We start from the raw sequence: 23,848 nt of genomic DNA on the forward strand, positions 1-23,848 counted from the left end.
TCCTTGGAAAAAAATACGTAAGTTTTGTCCGAGACATTTTTTCGAATCGTGATAGATGGCGCTGTAATCAGTGAAAATTAGTTTTTGCCATTTTCTCTCACCATCGAGGTGCTTTATTTCGGTGAGTCCCCTCGCCTCTCACTATTCAATTACAATAAATGCTCGAAATGATGACCTTCCATTTCAATGCATTTATTAACTCGAGCTTGGAATGCTTGTACACATGTAGAAAGTGTATCTGGCGTTATTTGTGCGCAAGCATATCTAATACGTTTCACCATGTTTTCTCGAGTATTTGGTACTTCTGTATACACTTTTTCTTTAAGGTAACATAAAATTATTTCAACTTTCAAAATTATTTCAAAATTATTTTAACTTTCTCCTCTAAAGATAAATAATCCATTATTTATTTGCTGAAATAAAGAACGCGTCCGTAAAAAAACAAGTAGCTAGCGTATGTATTACTGAAATTTACTTGACTTGAAATTTAAAGAATCCAGTTATTGAAGAATTGTTCTGATTTAATTTCTTTCATTTATTTTGTTTCTCCTTTTCAGTATTTTCAGTATTTCAGAAATTTACTACATATGTAGATGCCTCATAGTTTTGGTACGCAAGCTACTTGTTTTTTTACGGACGCGTTCTTTATTTCAGCAAATAAATAATGGATTATTTATCTTTAAAGGAGAAAGTTAAAATAATTTTGAAATAATTTTGAAAGTTGAAATAATTTTATGTTACCTTAAAGAAAAAGTGTATACAGAAGTACCAAATACTCGAGAAAACATGGTGGAACGTATTAGATATGATTGCGCACAAATAACGCCAGATACACTTTCTACATGTGTACAAGCATTCCAAGCTCGAGTTAATAAATGCATTGAAATGGAAGGTCATCATTTCGAGCATTTATTGTAATTGAATAGTGAGAGGCGAGGGGACTCACCGAAATAAAGCACCTCGATGGTGAGAGAAAATGGCAAAAACTAATTTTCACTGATTACAGCGCCATCTATCACGATTCGAAAAAATGTCTCGGACAAAACTTACGTATTTTTTTCCAAGGAATCCGAATCTGCAATAAAAAATGGGGGTTTCCATTTGAAATTTCAAAGTTGCCACCCCCCCCCAAGAAGCGGTAGGGGCGGATTAATTTTTACACAGGCAGACGTCCCCCTTGATAATATTAAAAGTTTATTTGGGACATTTTTTCGTACAATGCTTATTTTTCGAAATATTTAGTTGTCTCAAGTTAAATGGGACACCCTGTATATATATATATATACGGAGGCGTTGCGACCGTCTTAAGCGCCCCTATGCTGGAAGTGGCTCACGCGCCCCAAGCGCGAAAAAAAAAAAAAAAAAAAAAAAAAAAAAAAAAGGTTCCTAAAATTTCTGCTTTCACCGTTATGCCGGATCACTACAAATCAAGCGATCAATTTTTACATGTTTTTACGATTATATTTTGTTGTTGAAAATAATAAATATTATATAAATATTGATTCTTATTAATAAAAGTACTAAAAGCACGACATGCATAAGAATTCGACTTTTTTTGTAATGAGTGTGTTATGGCTCATCGAAAGGGATATTAAATGGTTAAGAAGCAATTTATCTAAATAGATTGTCGTTGAAATTTTTCGATAACCGCATCGCTATTCAAACGCGTATGTGCTTTATCGCTTAACAATGTGTGCGCTTGTCACACACATACAAAAGTGTATACACGTATATATTTCGACTATATATTCGACTATATATTCGACTATAATTTCTCTATTGCTGTTCCCCTTTCCAAGGTGGTCGCATAGGGCGCTGCCTTATCACACGTAAGCGAGTGTATCGCGCTGATAGGATCGCTTCCGGATACATAAGTTGCCCGAACAAAAGCGAATGTTGGCGAGTACGCAAATTGTATCTCTCGGCATTAAAAAATTTAAGAGCGGTAGTTTTTATAAGACGCTTAGCGCAGAGTTCTGAAATTTGTGTTGATAGTCGACCATTTCGATGGTCGATCGTTATCAACATTATTTCAAGATTTGTGCTCGACCATCATCGATGGGACCACGAATCTTGAATTTCCGTGCTCGACCATGGAATCAATTAAGCCATGGGACCACGAATGCATGGATAGGCTAGGAAAGATTCTGAAGAAATTAGCGTATAGCAAGACTATATTTCAAATATATTTCAAAATCAATAACCAAACAAAAATCGATAACGAAAAATACGCTCTTTTATTAAATAAATTATTTCAAATGTAAAACATAAATTTTCAATTTTTGTCCCGTTTGTATAAAACATATTCTTTTTATTTTTAACTTATATTTACATTCGCATATGTATTTCAAAAATTTTAATATATTAAGTTATTCGGAAAATTTGTAGCAATTTTTATGACTAAATAAAAAACAATTGTTTTATATTTAAATCCATCTTTATTCAATAATATATGTACGTTGTTTTCGACAACATTTGGCCATCTTTAACAACTTGTTTATACATATTACTAAATAAATAAACATATAAATATATAAAAATTGTTTTTGATTTTGTCATAAAAAAAGACTATAAACTTTTTGAATAATTCAATATATATATATATATATATATATCTTGCTTTAATTCTTATTTATAAAGAACATTTATTAAATATTCCAGAGTTAAATATTCAACGAATCTAAGTCCTAGCCCATCCATTTTAAAATAATGGATCTATGACATTATATATTTGTTATATTTTATCTATAATATTCTTGTATATCATTATGCTTATAATATTGCATTGTATGATTTTCTTTATTTCGTATTGAAATTTATCCTATTTTTATTGTATTATACGAGGATAAAATAAAAAGTAAAAAGATTTTTCATTCTCAAATTAATGAAAAATATCCCAAATATTGCAAAGAAACAAACTAGTCCTCATATAATGTTCTTGTCTACACTTACATACTCTTTAGTTCATATATTTTTTAACTCATTGCAAACCGGAAACATAAATCAACATATCCTGTTTTTGAAATGTTAATTTACGTGTTTCGAATAATCTTGTGTGGTATTATTAACATGTTCCATGCCGTGTGGCTTACTGGTGGCCTCACTAAATTTTCTATTCAGGCCGTTTAAAATAAAATATTTTATATTTCTTAAATTTATTATAGCTTTTTATGATGTACAACATATTTTGTGTGTGTTACATTTTATTTTTAGTAATTTCTATAATTATAATTTTTTACAACATATACATAAATTTCACGACGTAAATAGAAAGTTATGTAAAATCAGAGCGACATGGAACATGTTAACAAATAAATATATAAAAAATATATATAACGCGTGTGACAAAAAATATAATTTAAATTTATCAAAATAATAAATAATTTGTTCTTCTAGAAACTAGTTAAATTTAAAATATTTTGCAATGTGCAAACTAAAATTTTTATAAAATCAATATCATATACGATCTACAATGTGTTAAATTTTATAGTATGTATCTTATAGATCCATTATCTTAATAACAATCAAGATAAATTATAAACTCACTCACCGATTGATACGCAGCAGCGGAGTTGTCATTCTGTTGATCTGCATAGTTGATGATCTGTAAAATACGAAAATAAATCAAGATTATAATTACGTTCATAATGAATATTTATCAAATCATAATTGAGTACATTAAATTTTTAATTCTTTTTGTAAGCAAATATGAAATAAAAGAATTATTGAAAAAGTTTAATTATTAAAATAAAAAGTAATAAATATGTAAATAAATTCTAATAATAATCAATATTAACTAATGTAAATATTTTAAGTCTTTTAATTTACAACATTTTCAACAAATAAATGAATTATTATTTACCGTAAAGTTGCTCCGCCGGCGCCCGATGCTCCTCCTGAGCCTCCTCCTCCTCTCAGTGGTCCTTCGAAGCACTCACATTGAATCACACGCATTCGCGGCGCATGCATTGCTCGCATGCGTACCTGAATACGAAAATCGCGCGATACTTAAAACGGCACTCCCGACATCACAGGCGAATCGAACCGAATTGTCCAAGCTGTGACGTTACGCGCGAATTCCGTCCGCGTTTCAGACGACCACATTTACCAATTGGGGCACGATTCTCTCAAAACAGAAGGCGAAGATAAGCTCGAAGAAGATGAGGTGATTAGTCATCCAATCAACCGACTAGATACAAGACATCTGAAAAGCAATCGGTAGCGTTTGACTAACTCCGGTAGCCGTCCTCGACTACCTTCGACAGTCCGGCTATCTGTACAACTAGCGCGCTGCACGTAGAACCGAAGATTGCCCTGCCGTAGTCGAGATTTTATGATTGAAACCGACCTTTCCCTCCCCCGAGCCAAGCCTAAAGTCAAAAAAAATCGTGTCCCAATATTTGTCATACAGCAAAAATGCGTTCATCTATAGATTCGCTATAACTCTCGGTATTAACGGCACTCCCGACGCGCATTTTGTTATACTATACGACGGAACGAATATATTTTGTAGCACAGATTACGCGCACACAGTTGATCTGCAAAATAAAAAAGTAAATCCAGATTAGAGTACTGTTCAAAATGATTAATATTTGTAAAATAATTATTGTGCACATTGAATTTTATATTCGTTTATCTATGCATACAGAATTAAAATTTTTAAGAATTAAAATTTTCAAAATTATTTTTTTTGAATAAAGAAAAAAGTTTAATTAGTTGAAATAATAATATGTGAAAAATTTCTAAAAATAGTGAATATTCATTTACTATTATAAATATTTTACTAAATATTTAAAGTATTTTAAATATTTTATATCCGCTACATTATATAACATTTTATATACAATATTTTGCTAATAACAAATAAATGAATTATTGCTTACCGTAAAGTTGCTCCGCCGGCGCCCGATGCTCCTCCTGAGCCTCCTCCTCCTCTCAGTGGTCCTTCGAAGCACTCACATTGAATCACACGCGTTCGCGGCGCATGCATTGCTCGCATGCGTACCTGAATACGAAAATCGCGCGATACTTAAAACGGCACTCCCGACATCACAGGCGAATCGAACCGAATTGTCCAAGCTGTGACGTTACGCGCGAATTCCGTCCGCGTTTCAGACGACCACATTTACCAATTGGGGCACGATTCTCTCAAAACAGAAGGCAAAGATAAGCTCGAAGAAGATGAGGTGATTAGTCATCCAATCAACCGACTAGATACAAGACATCTGAAAAGCAATCGGTAGCGTTTGACTAACTCCGGTAGCCGTCCTCGACTACCTTCGACAGTCCGGCTATCTGTACAACTAGCGCGCTGCACGTAGAACCGAAGATTGCCTTGCCGTAGTCGAGATTTTATGATTGAAACCGACCTTTCCCTCCCCCGAGCCAAGCCTAAAGTCAAAAAAAATCGTGTCCCAATATTTGTCATACAGCAAAAATGCGTTCATCTATAGATTCGCTATAACTCTCGGCATTAACGGCACTCCCGACGCGCATTTTGTTATACTATACGACGGAACGAATATATTTTGTAGCACCGATTACGCGCACAAAGTTGATCTGCAAAATAAAAAAGTAAATCCAGATTAGAGTACTGTTCAAAATGGTTAATATTTGTGAAATAATTATTGCGCACATTGAATTTTATATTTGTTTATCTATGCATACAGAATTAAAATTTTTAAAAATTAAAATTTTCAAAAATATAATTTAAAAAAAAATTTAATTAGTTGAATAATAATAAATATATAAAATATTTCTAAGAATGGTGAATATATCAACTATTGTAAATGTTTTACTAAATGTATAAAATATTTTAAGTATTTTATGGGCGCTACATTATATTAATATTTTATATGCAATATTTTGTGCGAATAAGAAATAAGAAATAAATGATTAATTACGCAAACGTTGTTCCCCCGCGCCCGATGCTCCTCCTGAGCCCCCTCCTCCTTTCAGTCCTCGCAGTGCAAGGCACTCACTCGCGTTCGCGTTGCACATATGAAAATCGCTCGATATTTTAAGCGATACTCCCAACGCGTCCTTTGTCATTTTAAGACAAAGATGTAACTGAAATATTATTGCACGGACTACGTGTTCGACACTCTCCGCGATAGATTAGACAGAAAAACATGATACGGAAAACTATGAGAAATAATAATGGTATTATTGAAGACGATAACGCGCGCCGATACACATTTACCTCGTATAAGTGCCGCCGTGCGAATAATAATGGTACAATGAGAAACACAAGGTCGTGCCGATTCCGACTTAAAGGAATGCGAGAAGTGGGGGCCACAATGTTTACGTTGATACACGAACGCGCGCGCGAGAGAGAGAGAAAGAGGATGTGCGCGCATACTAAGCGTAACGACGAAAACAACCCCAACGCTACGAATCGGTTTCGAATAAATAAATGTTTGATAATTGCTCTGTTTCGAAACCAACTATCGAAAGAAAATTAACCCGTATACTTTATGCGAATTAATATCACGAATTTGACACGCTACGGTACGTGAAACGAATACAAGTTAAACGTACTTTGTGCCGCGACACATCCATACATATAATTATAGTATAAAACGATATAAATTTAACGATTGATTCTACAATGTACACTCATAATAAATAAAACAAATAATGATAGTCTTGCCTAAAAATAAAAGCCATTATGTACGCGGATACGTACGCGGGTGTTGTGTGTGCGTGTGCGTGTGTATGCACGATCATTACTCGATATAAATCCGACGTCCTGAGTTTTCTGCAAGTTACACCTAAAAAAATACATTACATTTTAATCTTTCTGAGCAATTGTAGCGATCATTTTGCATGTCTAAAATTGTTGTGCATTAAAATCTGTACTTACTGATATTCTAACCTGCTTCAATTCACGGACCAGACAATCGATGAAACATAGTTAATTATGAATATTCGCGATAAATACATACCTCTCAACAATCGCCCGTCACTTTAATCGACACTCCCGACAAAAGTTTGCGATTTTATGCACATTTATTACGCAATTATTACGGATAAAATATGCGATTAAATAATTTACGTTTTTACTTTGCATTCCGTTGGGCGCGAAAAGAGTGAGCGGAAAAGATGTCACTCACTCTAGCGGTCAATAGAGCAATACGCGTAACAGTCGGTGGGACACATGCTCCTCTACCGGCCGCTGCGAGCTTTAAAAACATTGCAGAGCGTGAATGTTTCACGAAGTGTCGATTCTAATCGCGTTTTTTATCCGCAATAATTACATAATAAGAACGCATAATTTTTACAAATTTTTGCCAGCAGTGCCGATTAAAGTAACGGGCGATTGTTGGAATGTATTATTTACCGCGGAAATTTGCGATCAACGATGTTTCCTCGATCGTTTAGCGGTCGATGGATTGAAAGAGGTTATGATTGCAGTGAGTAGAGATTTTAATATGTAAAATCATCTATAAATTCGCTCAAGAGAAATATAATGTATTTTCCATTAGAGATGTAGCGTCTATTCAAGAATTTATTTTGGGTAAATGTAATTTACAAGTCACGGGCGACCAGAGAGATGCATTGTCGTACAAAATTGCAAAAATTTTTGACAATTTGAAGCGTACGTATTACATCTAAATATCATACACATGTAGTTATATCTTTAATTATTAGAAATGTGCAAAAACTTAAACATATGATTAAAAAATTAAATAATGCCCTCTGCAATACATAAATTAATAAAAATATAACTGTTGCTTTTTTACTAACTCATAATTCGTTAATATAGCTAACAACTATTATTCAGGGTATTAAAATATAATAAAATTGCATTATAAATATCACAAAATTTTTTTAACAAAGTTATTAAATTTTTAATTGTATACTGCACATATACATATATGTATATATATATATATATATATACATACATAATATATACATGCATAAATATATAATTAAACAAAAATAGATTTTGATTTTTTTAACACAAGGGATGATTCTTGTTTCATAATTTGGAATAAACAGTAAACTATCTTTTATTCAAACATTTTTGGAAATTGGGACATTTACGATAGATTTAATGTATTATTAATGTCTTAAAAAGTATTAAAATATCTAGCTAAATGCAGATTAGTGTTTGAAATAATTAATATTTATAAAATAATTACTGCGCACATTAAACTTTATATATGGCGATTTGAAGCGCGAAGGTTTATCTGTAAAATATACAAATACATTTATACTACAATGACATCCAAAATATTTTATCTAATAAATATCAATTGTTTTTGAAGCGCAATTTAAGAAAAGCCTGATCAAAAGACTGAAATAAGAATTTCATGAGACATTTGTGAATGTCTTTGTAATAATCCTTTAACCAATTTAAAATCAATATTACTTCAGTAAAAGTAGCGAGTAATAAGTTTTAAATTTAAATTATACTCAAGTTTACTTTAGATAAATTAAGGAATATAATTGTATTATTCATCTAAGCCTCTAAAGCTTTGTTATATTATATTGTGATCGGGGGCGTTGCGACCGTCAGAAAAGTGCCCCTACGCTGGAAGTGGTTCGGGCGCTCCAAGCGCTAAGCAAAAAAAAAAACGCCATGCCACCACGCGGTTTTTACACACTTGAAAAATTATCGGGGTCTATTACAATTTTGCGCCCCTCCAAATTTTGCTACGCTGAAGCGTATATTGCGTACTATATTGCAACGCCCCCGTATATATATAATGTATAATTTGTATAATTTTTTGTATAATTTTCTGTATAATTTTTATCAGCAAATTGAAGTAAAAATTGGTTCTTATTGCGATCCGTATCTCGCATCTTGCACCGCATATCAAGAATGATGTTATAATCTCTTTCCTATTCTTAGCTTGCATCATGTTGTCATGATGCACCTATCTATCTATGCAGTGAATTATTATACATACATTCGTGGTTAATGGATGATCGCCCACGTAATAATAATTAATTACAATAAAGTTTGACGTCGAGTCGATCGAACAGCAAATCCAACCTCCAACTGCTCGTGTTCTGATGTTTACCCCTGACGTCACGTAAATGTCGCCGTCGCGCGGCTTACGTCGGAAATGAAATTTAACGTCAATGAGGACGCAGTACGCTGTTAACCTGCGACGTGACCCAATAAACTGTACGAGGAACTTTTAGTACCAACCAATACTTTCAGAGTAGATTTGCGCGTGATATGCGTACGTGTTTCATTCGTAGATTACTCTACAATGCCAAACAACCGCGAAGAGAAGTGAAAAGAGCTAACAATATAATTTATGTAACTTCCAACGTAAATGAATAAATTGTATAATCGTATTAACAATTTAGTGGAAAAAATAATATACTATTTAAAGTATATTTTACATATATCGAATACAGCCTTTACTTAAGATAAAATAAAAGAAATTTTACAATCGGCTTTTCAAATAAAGATCATGTAGGCTGTGCAAAAAAAAACTGAGAAATCAAATTTAATAACTTTAATTACTTGAGAACATGAAATGCGAGTTGAAAGCTTATCTTAAAAGATTGAAATTGGGAAAGCGATTTAAATGTCAATAAGATTAAAATAACTTAGAGTGGCTTGAAATGTGTGTGTGTGAAATAAAGCAATGTGATTTTAACATTATGCGCCGTTCTGATTTAATATTTCATCAATCATAACTCGGTCACGAATCGAATAAATGGTGTGTATTTTGACAAATAAAATCCTTTTATTTTTATTTGACGAAGCTTGAAAAATAAATTTTATCGCGTTAGGTGAAGTAAATTTAAAGTAAAACTGCCACTTTGTTTTGTAATATTAAAAGTATATATGACTACATTCATATATTTTTCAATAAAAAATACCAGAACTTTGTTGTCAAAAACTGAATCTAATTTAACGATAAATTAAGCGTTATCTTCATTCTATTTGTTATTCTAATATTGAACAAATATTTACGTCACGCTATGTAATACCTACGCGACACCAGCAACGCATCAATAATAATGCAAATTTTTATGAATGAAAATACAAAGCAATCTAACATGAGCAGCAATACATGTGCTGCAAATGTAATTCAACAGAATTCAACGCAATATTTCGCAGAAGAACATACTAAATATAAAACGCAAAATGTTTGTAAATCTTCAATTTTGGAGTTTATTTTGCAAGGTAACCTTTTGATTAAGCAATGAACGACATAGAGATGCGATCAACGTACGCCGGAGATAAAGTATAAAAATTAAAAAAATATTTATAACGCGTACAACGCTTCTAAGACTAATATATTCCGAATGAATATTCTATTCTGTCTATGTGTATTCTGTGTGTTTCATAAATGCACGCATTGAAAATTTTTCACGTTATCATATCAATATGCATTCCCACACACACACACACACACATTTTAATCTGTTAATCAAATAAATATCTTATTAACTTTTTATCCCGTTAATCAAATAAAAAACATCATGCTGAATGCTCTTTAAATAAAAAACTTTTAATCAAAAGGTTACCTTGCAAAATAAACTTCAAAATTGAAGATTTACAAACATTTTGCGTTTTATATCTAGTATGTTCCTCTGTGAAATATTGCGTTGAATTCTGTTAAATCACATTTGCAGCACATGTATTGCTGCTCATTAGTTACAGCATTTCTCTGTAAAAATGTTGGTAACGTAATTCCCGAAATTTTATTTCCATCAACTCGCGCTAAAATTTCCACACTTCGCTTATATTCGTATATTCTCGCGTCGCGATATTTCCTATTCCACGCGAAAATTCTATGTGTACTAACACGGACCTACATTAATCCTAAGCTTTGCTCTATATACCTGTCTCATTGTGCAAACGCATTTTTTTCGCATTATTATACAGAAAAAAATTTAATAAAATATGATGTTTTCCTCTTTCTCGCAAACATCGCAAAATGGATTTCCTATAACTTGAACGTCGCACTTTCACTCCTGGGAGTAAATAGCATGTTGTAAATTTTCGGGACGACGTGAAACTAAGAAGACGCATTTCTCAAGGGCTGAATAGTCGACGGGAAACGTGCGCGTGTCGCTTACTTTAAATAATGTTTCCAAATGGCGCGAAATACGGCATGTGCATCGTAAATAAACGACGGGATAATGTGATAAAGTCGGCTTAAAAAGAAAAACAAAAGAAGTCGATTTTTATGCAGTTGCATCTTTCAAACGCAGCTGCTTATACTTTGAAAATGATAAAAAATAATACATCCTAATCTAATATAATATTGCGTTGACCAGAAAGTTTCTTCGGATTTGTCGATGAAAATAAAAACAAAAAAATGCAAAGAAATATTCTGATCAACCCAATAATATTTATTACAATGACGATAACTTCACATCTGTAAACATGAAATAAAATAATACAGTAAATTTACATGATTTTACTATTATATTACTGTTACAATTGCAGTAAACAGCATTTAGCACGTATCGAAATAATTTCGTGATACGGAAACACAAAACGAATTCTGAACCAATTGTTTTATAATTCCTGTAATAAATGCTACCGTTCCCGCATTCCGAATACCGCAATTCGGTGGCTTATATCCCAGGTCCCGTATGCTGCGTCCCGATTGTGCGGATTTTAACCACCCACGATAGGTTCCGATTGTGAGGATCGATCGGCTTTTAAATCGCACAACGCTTTTTTAGTTAACTTCGTGGCATTGTGTCGCCGCCAATGTTCCATGAATATTCTTCACCGTGTCGCGCCTGCAGGTGCATATTGGATTTTTTTTCTGGTTGATCGATGCAATATATCATACAATGAACGAGGATTACGGAAACGGCGAACCGGCGGCTGATCACTTTCATACGCGTCATTTCCTGCATTCAGTTACCGCATCCACAATCTCCCTTTATAAGGGTTCGAAGCAGCGAAGGAAAAAAAATCTACGTGGATATACAATGTGAAAGCTGGGAAGCTCGTTCGAAAGCAGCGAGATAGAAAATGGTGCGCGTGTGCGTGAGAAAACGTGATTGCGAACTAAAGCAAGTCTGATAATCAAAACGCGAGGAATGATCTTAAGAAACGAAAGAAAACTTAACCAAGGAGATTGCGAGAAACGGAAAATGTGGAAAGCTCAGATTACTCGAGAAAATTACAGTGCTCACACGATAAAACGTGGAATAGTACTAATAGTACGGCTAAAAAATTAGAAAATAAGAATAGATAAAAAATAACAAAAATATAACAACGAATGAAATTATATTGGAAATATATTCAGCAATGGAATTTTAAAAAATAGAACGATTCCGATTGAAATATATGTAAAATATATAGATAGATACAATAAATATTGCTTCGAGACCATTTCGGAACAAGAAGCGAAAAATCGCTTTTACATAACGTGAAGAAATTGATTAAATGAAAAATTGTGCCTTATTGTACCACCTGCGCATGAAATCGTTTCTCCCCTTCTATAAACGCCCTTTTATTGTACACGGAATTATACAAAGGCACGGAGATTCGCGCGCGCAACAAAAGCCGTTCAACAACATCTGGAAAATCGGAAATACCATTCCATCTCTCGCTCGAGTAAATATTTCCGTATCGATGTAAAGTTTCTTCTCATCGCAAACATTTCTCAATGTAGACGAGAAAACTCGAGCATTCAAACATTCAAGCGCCGCATAATTATAGTACGCGTTGTTGCGTTTCAACAAATATAGCGGAATTCCAAATTATATTTCTCCCTCGAATTTCCCGCATTCCTCGTTTTCGCTGTAAGTCCTTTCCGCACAAGACTGTGAATCCTTCACGAAAGTCCGGTCTAGCACACATAGGGGGTCGGGAAATTCATTTCACAGAGCTGCAGGCTTTTCGAATACAAGTTGTTCTGTCTATATAACAACGACGACAACAATAAATGTTTGTCCGTGAAAGAAAATTGTGCACGAACGAGCTCGTACCGGGACGCGGGGATACTTATGAGAATACGTGCATACGTGGAATTGTACATGAGCTAACTCATATTCGAGGTGCATGTTTCTATGTATTGTGCAAAGGGGACATGACTAATCGACTGTGTCGTCACGTACCTACTATGCGCGTTTAATATCTTCCGGTATCTGTCGCGTTTGCAAAGTAATCGTTGTACAAGAGAAAACGCGGTGAAATTGTAGAGAATCGGCGTGAAAACATATGTTATATAACGCTGCCTAGAGTTTATTTTAATATAATGTGTGATAAATTGATTTTCAAAAGTCGCTTATAATGCGACTTTTCGCTCTTATGTCTTTTCACTCTAACGGAAGAAAAATAGCCGTGCCGTATCGATCGCGCGGTTTTTTTTTTCTTTCTCGATAGATAACGATTTGCATTTGACTCCACTCACGGTTTAATTGAAAGCCGTCGGGCGCTGTAATTAACGCCGATCGTATGACGTTCTTCAAAGACCCGCTCTAGACATTACCACAGCAAACGTGGCGGTGAGTAGCGTTTTAAGATTCTGCGTAATAAAATATACGCTACATAATTTGAACGAAATCACTTGCGCAAGTTTCACAATTCGACGTTTGAGTAGCAGCCGACGCACGTTATACGCGATATTTTGTTGCGAGCGCCGCACATTAATGTTTCATTGTGAGAAAACCGAGAAAACACGAGTTTCTCGCTTTTCTCTCGTGCGAGTTTTCAACGCAGTGCCGAAATAATTACAGTATCCCGGTCGGACGTTTATTTCGATTCTCGTTAATTAAACCGATGCAACACCTTGTCGAGTATAAAGTAAATTGAAATGCTACTATACGCATTGCACATTGCAAAATGAGAAACGCGACACGCGAGTGACAACGAAAGCGATACGTCGTTAAATACGCTTAATCCGAGTTTATGCCTGTGAAAACTATTCGAGAAGCATATTTATTAAATTCATCGATTGCGCTCGACGGCAAGCACGCGTCCCCGTTAACCGAGCCGTATTTAATCGCCATGTTTCAATTTTTGCGGTCTTCCATCTTACGCGGTGATAAATGACGTCCATCGGGTTAAGATGGACGTAGCCTTAATCTTAACATCTCCTCGGCTGAGCAGCGTTAAGGATTAGCACCGACGAATCCCCGAAAGTTCGCAGCTTACCATCGTAAGTTACCTCTCTCGATGGCAGACTCATCGCCCGTCTTCTCCCCTCCCCTTCACGGCAATCCGCTCAAGTAATTAAAGTAATTAAAGTACTTAAAGAGCCGACGGGACCGGGTGCTTCACGACCGATTGCAATTCGGTCCTGTTACCATCCCTAAGACGCGACTTGACATTAATTTCACCACCGAGACCACCTCCGATCTCGAACCGCTGGGGATTCCATCCTAACTCCTATCTTTTGCACACGAGATAAATCATTTCGCAATATTTCGAGACCAAAAGCGGATTTAAAAATTGCTATTTCGAGATATCTTGCGTATGTAGGCATTATAACACGTTCCGCGTGTAAATAAACATATTTATAGTAATAACAATTAACAATGATACCTCAAATAATAATTTATATGCAACCATAATGATTTTGGGAACTGTTAATGCGCAAAAATAATATTATTCTCATATTTCTCTGCATTAATATTTTACATTATTAAATAATGTTGCTTATTTGATTCTTTTAAAAATAACACATCGTATAAAATATCTATCTAGGTGCTGGAATGGTCCGGAGTATCTCTGATCGATCGGAGCTTCGAAGAGGTGCAGCAGATAATCGAGCGGACCGACGACGTGGCGGAACTGGTGGTGGAACATGCGACCGATATGTAAGTCAATGCACACATAGTAATATTATCGTAAGACAATCGTGAACAGAACCTAACAACAAATCGATTCTCTGTATCCGCCTTGTGTTTCCCGACGACCGATTTCTATGGCGTCCTCGCAAAACAGCACCGGAGACTTGCTAGACGATCCGCAATCCGGAAAAACTCCGACAAATTTGAACTTGCTGATGGGTGAGTATCAACAGAACTTGCTAAAGTATACACTAATCTATTCAATAACCTGAAGTTTCCTAACTCAAGCTTGTGGGAACGTAACTCCTATTGCAATTTCCGAACATTTATACCAAATTTACTTAACGTCAATTTTAAATTACATAAATAATATACAAATAATGTATTGAAAGCCAGAGTCAAAGTTAACACAAATAAAAACGTTGCAATTTCTATAAAGTGGCTATCGAAACTCCGCTTATCAATTATCACGCTCCAAATACGATTTTTACGAAAAGCCTTGATACATTCAAGACCGGATAAAACGTGCGTGTTTTTCACCGATCGTTTATAACATGATAACAATAAGTTCTGTAACAATCTAATTGCAATCTAATCGATTGAATGAGGTCGAGGTCAGTAGCGAAGAACGCTCACTGAGAAAATAGATCACTGTTAAAGAAAAAAAAGCGCAAGAGATGGTCAGGCGCGTGTAGGTTTGACACATGTCATTCTGGAAATAAGTGCCTCCAACTAGTATGCGATAGCTTTTTATAAATTGGATAAAAGTCCCGAGATATATTCCGGGACATCGCGAGAATGACCTCTGACCGCTGACACGGTTTCGTTTTGACCTCGAAAATACTCGCGAAACATGTATTTCTGTATCCCTGAATATTTGCTGAACGAATCGTTATATTTCAACGCGATATATTTGAATGGGGTTTTGCGTGTGCATTCAATGCGTGATTTTTTAAAAATAATCTGATATTAAAAATCAAAATTGAGATTTACATAACCAGGATTTCACTGTAAATCCTAGACTCAATAGGCAGCTTGCTTTCAACGTCCATTTTTTCAATATTTATACTTGCACCTGAGAAAACGACTCTTAAGAAACATTCTCATAGCCCGCCGTCTTAATCGTTGCAGAAAAACGATTGCGGAAAAACGTCATATTGTACAAATACGTAACTGATACGACAAAAATATATATAACAATTTTGAAATATTTTTGCAGAAACCGAAACGGACAAAACGCCCTCGTCGCCGACGCGCAGGAAACTGCCAAAGACGCCGGTATAACGAGTTGATAAATTGACACTTACACACATTGACCGTCTCTCTCTTTCTCTCTTTCTCTCATTACCCTACACGATGTACACGATGCATACACAGACTCGGGGATAAGCACGCTTATAAGCCGAGAATAAGAGCGTTTTAAGGAAAAGAAAGGGAAAAACGCAGAGGAGCAGCCGAACGCGCGAAGAAAGGAAAGGCGTCCTCTCGCGTCGTACTCTTTGCTTTTGTACATAATATATACGTGTAATTCACTGGTCGTACACGACACGTACTGATTGTACACACGTGTAAGCGACGGATGTACAGACAGGCGTGACATGTGACATTGTGGACGAGTGCGTGAGATTGCGGCTTTCCACGTCAACGTGCAACTCGGTTAAAATGAGCAAGCTACGTTATGTGCCGCAAGCGTGTGTGTCAAAAGTATCACGCGCACAATTCATAAAAGAGTTCCTGTGACCGCGATCGGAATGCCCACAGATCAACTTCAAGCACGGCGTTCCGCAGTAAGACTGATTTACGTTTCGTTCAACTGTCTATTTCCACAATTTAGATTTTTCGTAATTTACATTTTTCTTTGTACGTGATAAGATAATCCTTATTGTCTGCATCTCTAATTCTGGCAATTACATCCGCGAATTAAAATTTTAACATCTACGCACATTTTTATTAACATGAAATTTAATCGCAATATTGATACTAATATGGATACAGCACACAATGACTGTGCTGTTTCTCTGATAAACATAAGACAATCTAATCTTTTATTTATATTTTTGGAAATGTTTTATACATTAGGAAACTTCACTTCCATCAACTGCATCATTTCGTTTATCCCCGTCCGCGTTTAGTCTCATGAATAGTCGATTCGTAGATAACAGCTAAATTGGTTCCTAAAATTCTCTCTCTTTCTCTCTCTCTCTCCCTCCCTCTCCCCCCTCTCTCTCTCTCTCCCTCCCTCTCCCTCTTTGTCTTTCGGTAAAACTCTCATGGCCAATCTTATCTAAGTATTTAGTTGGCAGTGCTTAAGAAAAGCTGACAAAAAAGAAAGAGAAAGTCGAGCACTCTTACCGAGTATTATTTCCTCAAAAATTGCTTGAATCATGCAATTCAGCCAGTTTGTTTCTAAAGTAAGACACGATGCGGCACAATTCGGTCGCACATTTTTACTGATTGTACGTGATTGTACGTGAAAACTGCTACATGTAAATATTGTATGTATGGAACGTAACGAACTATAACATGGTGTCTCTTTTTGCTTGGCAAAACAAAACGAGCATATCGTTCGCGTTGTCGCAGTCGCTTCGAATAAATTGTGAAGATTGCGTCGACGGAGAAAAATAAATCTGTCGGAGATAATCGAGGACTACGTGGAAAATAACTCTCACAAACGTGTTTTGAAAAAAATTAGGTTATTTTAGAAGAAAAAAACTGCAAGGTGAAATCCAGCTCGGTTGATCTGTAGCAAGATAGTAATTTTTAATATGTAGCAACAATTTACTTGTGTGATTTTAGGATTCGTGGTGAAAAAAGAAAGAATGTAGTGAAAGCTATTGTCGTTTTCTAAATTTAAAAAAAATAGGAAAAAACACAAAACACACTCGTGTTTTGTACGATATTAATCGGAAGAAAGCAATAGCAAAAACATTCAAAAATTTCACATGAATAAAAACCGTGATATAAAATTTTCATTATTACTATTATTATTAAACGTGCAAGCGTTTATTATATCATTTATTTATTTTAATTATATATATTTTTGAATCATTTTTCAAAGAATTAACAAATATCAAAATATATTTTAATAACGAATAACAAATTATTCAAAAAATGATAAAAAATGTATTCTCGTCGCATTTTTGCAATTTAATATTTCAAAAGTCGAAATTTTACGGCCGGTAAATTTATTTTCCTGCAAAAAACTATAGTCGTCATGACCGCCCGCGTGATTTACGAAGAATTTACTGCTAACTACTTTAATTCTGTCTCTTTTTTATTTTCCATTTTCACTATTTTTTAAAACGCTCGCGAATACTCCGATGAATATCCTATCAAACCCGAGGGTTTTAGCACGAATGGGTGAAATTATTAATGGAATTTCTTATCACTCGCTTAGCAGCTATAAAAATATCCTCGAACTATCTATCAGATGAAATTTGAGGACAAGACTGTGTTGTAACTAGTGAAAAAAAACAACACTCGCGATTTACAGGTTCAACCAGTGCCGTGAATATCCGATAACACGCCGTTCAAACATTTTGTATGATAGCTACAGGGCTATTGGCGCTTTTTAATCGATAGTATCGGTCCAACCCGTTTTAATGCTCTAACTGTATGCATAACATATTTTTGAAAAAAAATGTGCTATGTGCATCTCGCAATTATTCCATTGAATCATATTCATGCATTGAATATTACGTGCCAGACCGTGCGCGTTTAAAACTATTAAATTCGAACGTTTTTACGCGGTAGTATTGGCAAGAGGTATATGAATTCATATTCTCGCGGAATAAATATATATTCGTAAAGTAAATAAAATACATCGCTGAGAAGATAAACGTTCGCGTAATATTTGACATTTCAAAAATAAAAATTGCACATTTTTAAAGACATGAATCTAAGACAGATGTACAAATGTAATTATTAACAAACAAAAAAGATAAAGCATACAAATAAAACATTAATGTCAATTTCAATTTATTTACAGTTTTATGTCAAATTGTAATGTTTATCTCACTCTTTAAACGTGAAAATATAAGAAATTTCGAATATCACTGACGGCACTGGTTTCTACCTGCTGAGTAAGGTTTGCCGACGCAACTTGAGAGTATATTAAATTTATTAGCACGTTGTATACGATCCCTTTAGGCCATACAGCAGCACTCGTACAATCACTAACAGAAATGCGCGTTACGGTGTACGCCGCTTCGTTTTCTTCGATGTAATTGCGGGGGTGTTCCTTACTTTTATATACTTCAAATATCTCAGAGAATATTTACAGAAAAATATGAAAATTGAGAAAAGACTACTATTTAGTTACTTAATGAAAAGTAGTGAAAATAAATGTGTTTTATAACAATTACAAAAAAATGCAAATTTGATATCTTGTACAAAAGACAAATGCAAATATAGAATCTCGTATATCTCATTGTTCTTGCCATTATAGGCAATTATTATTATAAATATTAATATTGTAGTATTTTATTATTTCTAAAAACATATATGTGTAATATATTGTAAAATTAAACGTAATGGGAATATTTTGTCCGTGCAAATAAATTAAGGAAATCTATATTTTAATTTATATCATTGGTGACTAGATTCGGAATTCCGGAATATTCAAAGCTACGAGCTGTTTCGCTCATTTTCTTCGTTTTTCCAAACATCATTAACACACAGAATTTTGGACGGTACTGAGAGCTGTCGTGCTTCGGAATAATTTAATCTATTAGCGCTAGAAACGGTCCGCGAACATTGCATTACGCGTAGCCGTTAATTCAATCGTTTACTGATGCGTCGTCAGCTCATTCCGATACTATTCAGTCGATCCTCCCGATTAATTATTGCAATAGAATGTGACATGCGAATCGGCTAGGTGTGTAATTGCATCGATTAATTGTGAACACCTCCGTCCGTCGGTTTCGCACATGTAAGAAAGAAACATCTACGCGACACCGCAACCGATTTCTGTCTCAAGAAAGAGAAAAGCTTTCGTACAATCAATCGTAGAGAATCGCCGTGTGAGCAGCGCGTTGCTCGTGTCACCTCCAAGGATTTTTTTACGAAAATTATCCGTTTTCGCGAAAAATTAGCATCAGTCGCGAAGTCTGGGAACACGAGTAATCTAACTTTTTAAATACTTGCTTGAATTCACATTTTAACGCTATTGAAAATAAATGTTTGATGTTATATTGTATGCATGTAAATTAAACATGCTAAATTATGATTGTTGAATTTTGTGAAAAGCGTTTACTTTTAGATAATTATTTTTTGTTTTCTCATAAAATATATTTTATTAATATTATTAATTTAAAAAAGATTATTTAATTAAATATTATTAATTATAATATTATTAATTTAAAAAAGATTATTTAATTAGATATTATAATTTTTATAAATATAAATTTTATACAGTAATATTTCTATATTTAATAGTATACTGAAATTATCATATCAAAATAAAGGATAGACTTACCTTTGAAAGTATTGGCAAATAAAAAAAGTAATAGTAACGAAAGCTAAATTGTTTCGAAGGGAACACTAGATATGATTTCAGAAACTTCAAAGTTAAATCAATGTTTTCAAATGGATCTATATAAACCGTCAAGGTTATTCTTATTCCCAGATTCATTGTTTTTCTCGAGACAACGAGCGAACGAAAACAGAAACTCACACGGCTTCTAGATATAAACATGAGCTTTGAGACATAGAAGCGATTGTAAAGCGCGGGACACAGGAAGACACTGGGTCTAGTATTTTAGCGCAGTCTCTCTTATAGGTGTATATTAGGTGTTTTGATAAAATACTTACACCGAGAATTGAGTAACTTAATATAAATAATGCTGTTAAGTCAAAAGCTGACTTAGTTAATTTTATAAATGTTTACTGTTAAGAATTGAAAAAATAGGTATATTTATTTTTAACTTCTGCTTTATCGCATTAGCGTGGACGATTAATTGTAAGATGATTATTGCTTTTACATCTTCAAACAAATTTTAGGAAAAGGCTCTACTATCAGTACTAAAAACTAGACTTGTTCAGATTTTGACTTTGCTGCATCACTTGTAACAAATAATTTAAGGATATGCCTAGCTAAATATATCACACGACACATCAAGTCAATCATTTTGATTGGCTATGTAAATATTACTTGATCTAAAGACTAGAACTTTGTTATGGACCACTGTATCTCTCGCAAGAGATTTTTACAGTTGGACCAATAGATATCTATAGAATATGAAACTCGTTCCAGCACAAGACGCATATATCTGATGCACAATGTCATTTATAATGCTAACAGAAAGATAGCATGACAACTCAATTCAGTGATCTTTATTCTTACAAGCACAAAGTATCTACGTCTATATGACTCTTAAGATATTTTAAACACTATGTTTTTTAACTTTAAAATTTATAATTTTCTCGTATATTATATTTATATCACTTTATCTGTAAATTTTTACATAATAAAAGTCATTTTACTTTCTAGAATAATAGAATAGAAAATAATTTACATTAAATAAATAGATTTTGCGTTAAAAAAATTATAATTGCATATCTCAATACAATATGCAACATATATAATATGCTACAATCGCATAATTATTTAAAGTAACGTTTAAGTATCAGGTATATGCATTTTTTGCTTGAACACATACAAATTTCTACCTTTATGAATGTTAAAGGATAAAATGATATCCATGTAGATTTATCGGATATGTTTAGGCAAAATTATATGTTGTAAATACAATTATTAAATAAGAAATCATGCTTAGAATTAGATGCTTTCAATCGTTAGGACAGAGCTTTCTAAATCTTTCAAATATATCTTTCTTTTATCTGAATCTTGTGAAAAAATAGCGTTGCACTATGTGCATGCCATCAAATAATTTATCAGAATAGTCAGAAATATTAAGAAGTGCAATGCCAAAATCAATGAACTTTGTTGATTATACGTTGATGAAATTAATAATGTTATCTGCATTTTCTGCAAAACATGATAATAATAGATTCTTACTATACACTGCCTATTATGTTTAAATTTTTCTATTTTTTTTTAACAATTTCTGATAATAGAGAAATCTAATAAATCTTATTTTTTGTTATTTATATTGGCCATAAACAAATATGGAATCAAAGAAAAGATAATATTTTTTCTCCCACGCTAGTCATCGAGCAAATTCCACATTGTGCAACACAAAAAGTCACAGAGAAGCAACAAATAGAATAGGAACACTCACCGTTGCTTGAACGTCATGGACAGCAGGAATCCTGTCTATCAATCCATTACCTTGACTCTCCGATGCTCAAATGTTTGATGCTTCAACGTTTCCCAATGCATTTGATCACTCGCAAAACAGACGTATTTCGAAAGGGCAATACGATAGCATATCACTGATAGCAGTCACAGGTGCTGAAAAATATATTCAATTAATTAAAATATAAAAACGATAATCCGTAGATTCGATCGCAAATAACGTCAACCGAAATAAACGTAATCGATACTCATTACGATCATATGCGTGTAATTGCATCTGAGCGGATAAATGTATTAAAACATCCATAGAATTACTCGTCTCGTCGAATTCGTCGAAACGAGTTTTGCTTCCGAAAACTGGAAATTCGTGATCACGAACAACAGTTTTACACGAGCTTTTTTTAGATTAGAGGTTACCTGTGTCAATCAATCTATCATAGTAGTCTCTCGATGCTTTTCGATGCTTTCAATGCCAGATAAAGACGTACGCGAAATACTGCAAATGTACATGATAAACATGGCGTCTTCTAACAAACAAGAACTCGGTGCGTATGAAGCAACGGACACTAGCTATCGAAATATGACAATCACAAGCACAATCAGAAAGACGACACTATTCACCGACACTATTTATCATTGAATTTAACACTCCCGACTTTATTCGTACGCGAAATTGTCCGGAATAGACAAAAGAACGCGAAAATCTCGAGCGATTATCACCGGCGACGCACGACAACGAACTGACTGAATGACTGGCAGTTTCCAAATTTGCTCACATGATCGCTTCATGTATCTAACTTCGCACAGCGCGGGAAAGTTTTTTAACGATGCGGCGCCTTATTACAATGATAATGAAAATATTAATATCGTTAGAATAATTGCATTACAATGAAAAATTGAATTATTTTAGATTTGCCTCTCGCAATTAATGATGCATAAAATGACGATATAAAATTAAGTCACGTAATTGTTTAATTTTGCGCTTCCGTGTAATATGAAAAATTTTGTATTTTATTTTACGAAAATAACTACGCTGCTCAATATATTTTATAACATTTATTATAGATTTTCACCTTTCATAGCGCATTCTGAAAATATCCTCGAAAATAAATTATTCAATTTTTTCTATCATACAATTTAATAAAATTTAATTTATCTATAACAGTTGTTATTTGATATGCATTTTGATTCACTGAGTACTCTGAAGTCTTTCGCTCCAATATTTTGTTGATTTTATAGTCAATCTTTATTAAAAAGGAAGAGGCAGTATTATAAAGTACAGGTAAATCTAGATATATAAGAAAAAGTGTTGAAATAATCTTGCAAAATATCTAAAGTAACAATATTCTTTCCAAAATCAGCAAGGTTCATTGATTAAATCAGAACACTTTAGTTGTGCGGTTTTATAAGGTTAAGAAACAAAAATTCTCACATGTAATACACTAAAAATTTCCTTCGCGCCTTGTATATCTCGTCGATGGTGGAATTGGAGAAGAACAAGATGAATATAAAGAAATGGTGCTTCTAACATGTGTACCATTACTGTTTAGCAGTTTATAGAGCTCACGTGTACAAGTCGATATTTCATTCTAGATCAGGCATGGTCAACTTCGGCTCCGGAATCGTAACGCTTCCTCTTTTTTGTTTCACGAAGCGAAATGGAGAAGGAATAAAAGGAGGCAGACGCTGAAGTACCTCCAATCGATCGATTATAGATTCTATGCGCAGCGATCGATGGGAGGCGTTTCAGCGTCTGTCTCTTTCTACTCCTACTTCTCACTCTCACTTCGCGAGACAAGAAAGAGAGAAAAGCGTTGCGGCTTCGGAATCGAAATTGATCATATCTGTTCT

General features: G+C 34.0%; 2 protein-coding genes across 13 annotated transcripts in view; one reads left to right on the forward strand and one right to left on the reverse strand.

Moving 5' to 3' along the window:
• Positions 1–22,732, reverse strand: part of Ccdc56 (Coiled-coil domain containing 56) — a 144,782-nt gene extending 122,050 nt beyond the window's left edge. For 3 of the 4 annotated variants that reach the window (XM_067356327.1, XM_067356326.1, XM_067356324.1), the window contains exons 1-4: positions 21,981–22,136; positions 4,884–5,559; positions 3,863–4,538; positions 3,551–3,604 (exon numbers count right to left, since the gene is read on the reverse strand). The gene's annotated coding sequence lies outside the window, so the exon portion shown is untranslated. Of the gene's footprint in view, positions 1–3,550; positions 3,605–3,862; positions 4,539–4,883; positions 5,560–21,980; positions 22,154–22,414 lie in introns of those variants that run through there. The other variant, XM_067356325.1, reaches the window with a different exon arrangement.
• The window catches only part of Fife (regulating synaptic membrane exocytosis protein fife), a 158,744-nt gene that overhangs the window by 106,765 nt on the left and 28,131 nt on the right, over positions 1–23,848 (forward strand). For all 9 annotated transcript variants that reach the window (XR_010890512.1, XR_010890514.1, XR_010890513.1 and 6 more), the window contains exons 13-15: positions 14,654–14,766; positions 14,894–14,958; positions 15,959–16,017. Coding sequence is in view for 5 of the 9 variants with exons in the window: in XM_067356282.1 (XP_067212383.1) it covers positions 14,654–14,766; positions 14,894–14,958; positions 15,959–16,017 (237 nt within the window). In the remaining 4 variants the exon portion in view is untranslated. The remainder of the gene's footprint in view (positions 1–14,653; positions 14,767–14,893; positions 14,959–15,958; positions 16,018–23,848) is intronic.

The sequence above is a fragment of the Linepithema humile genome, chromosome 5, assembly GCF_040581485.1.
Source record: "Linepithema humile isolate Giens D197 chromosome 5, Lhum_UNIL_v1.0, whole genome shotgun sequence".
NCBI lineage: Eukaryota > Metazoa > Arthropoda > Insecta > Hymenoptera > Formicidae > Linepithema > Linepithema humile.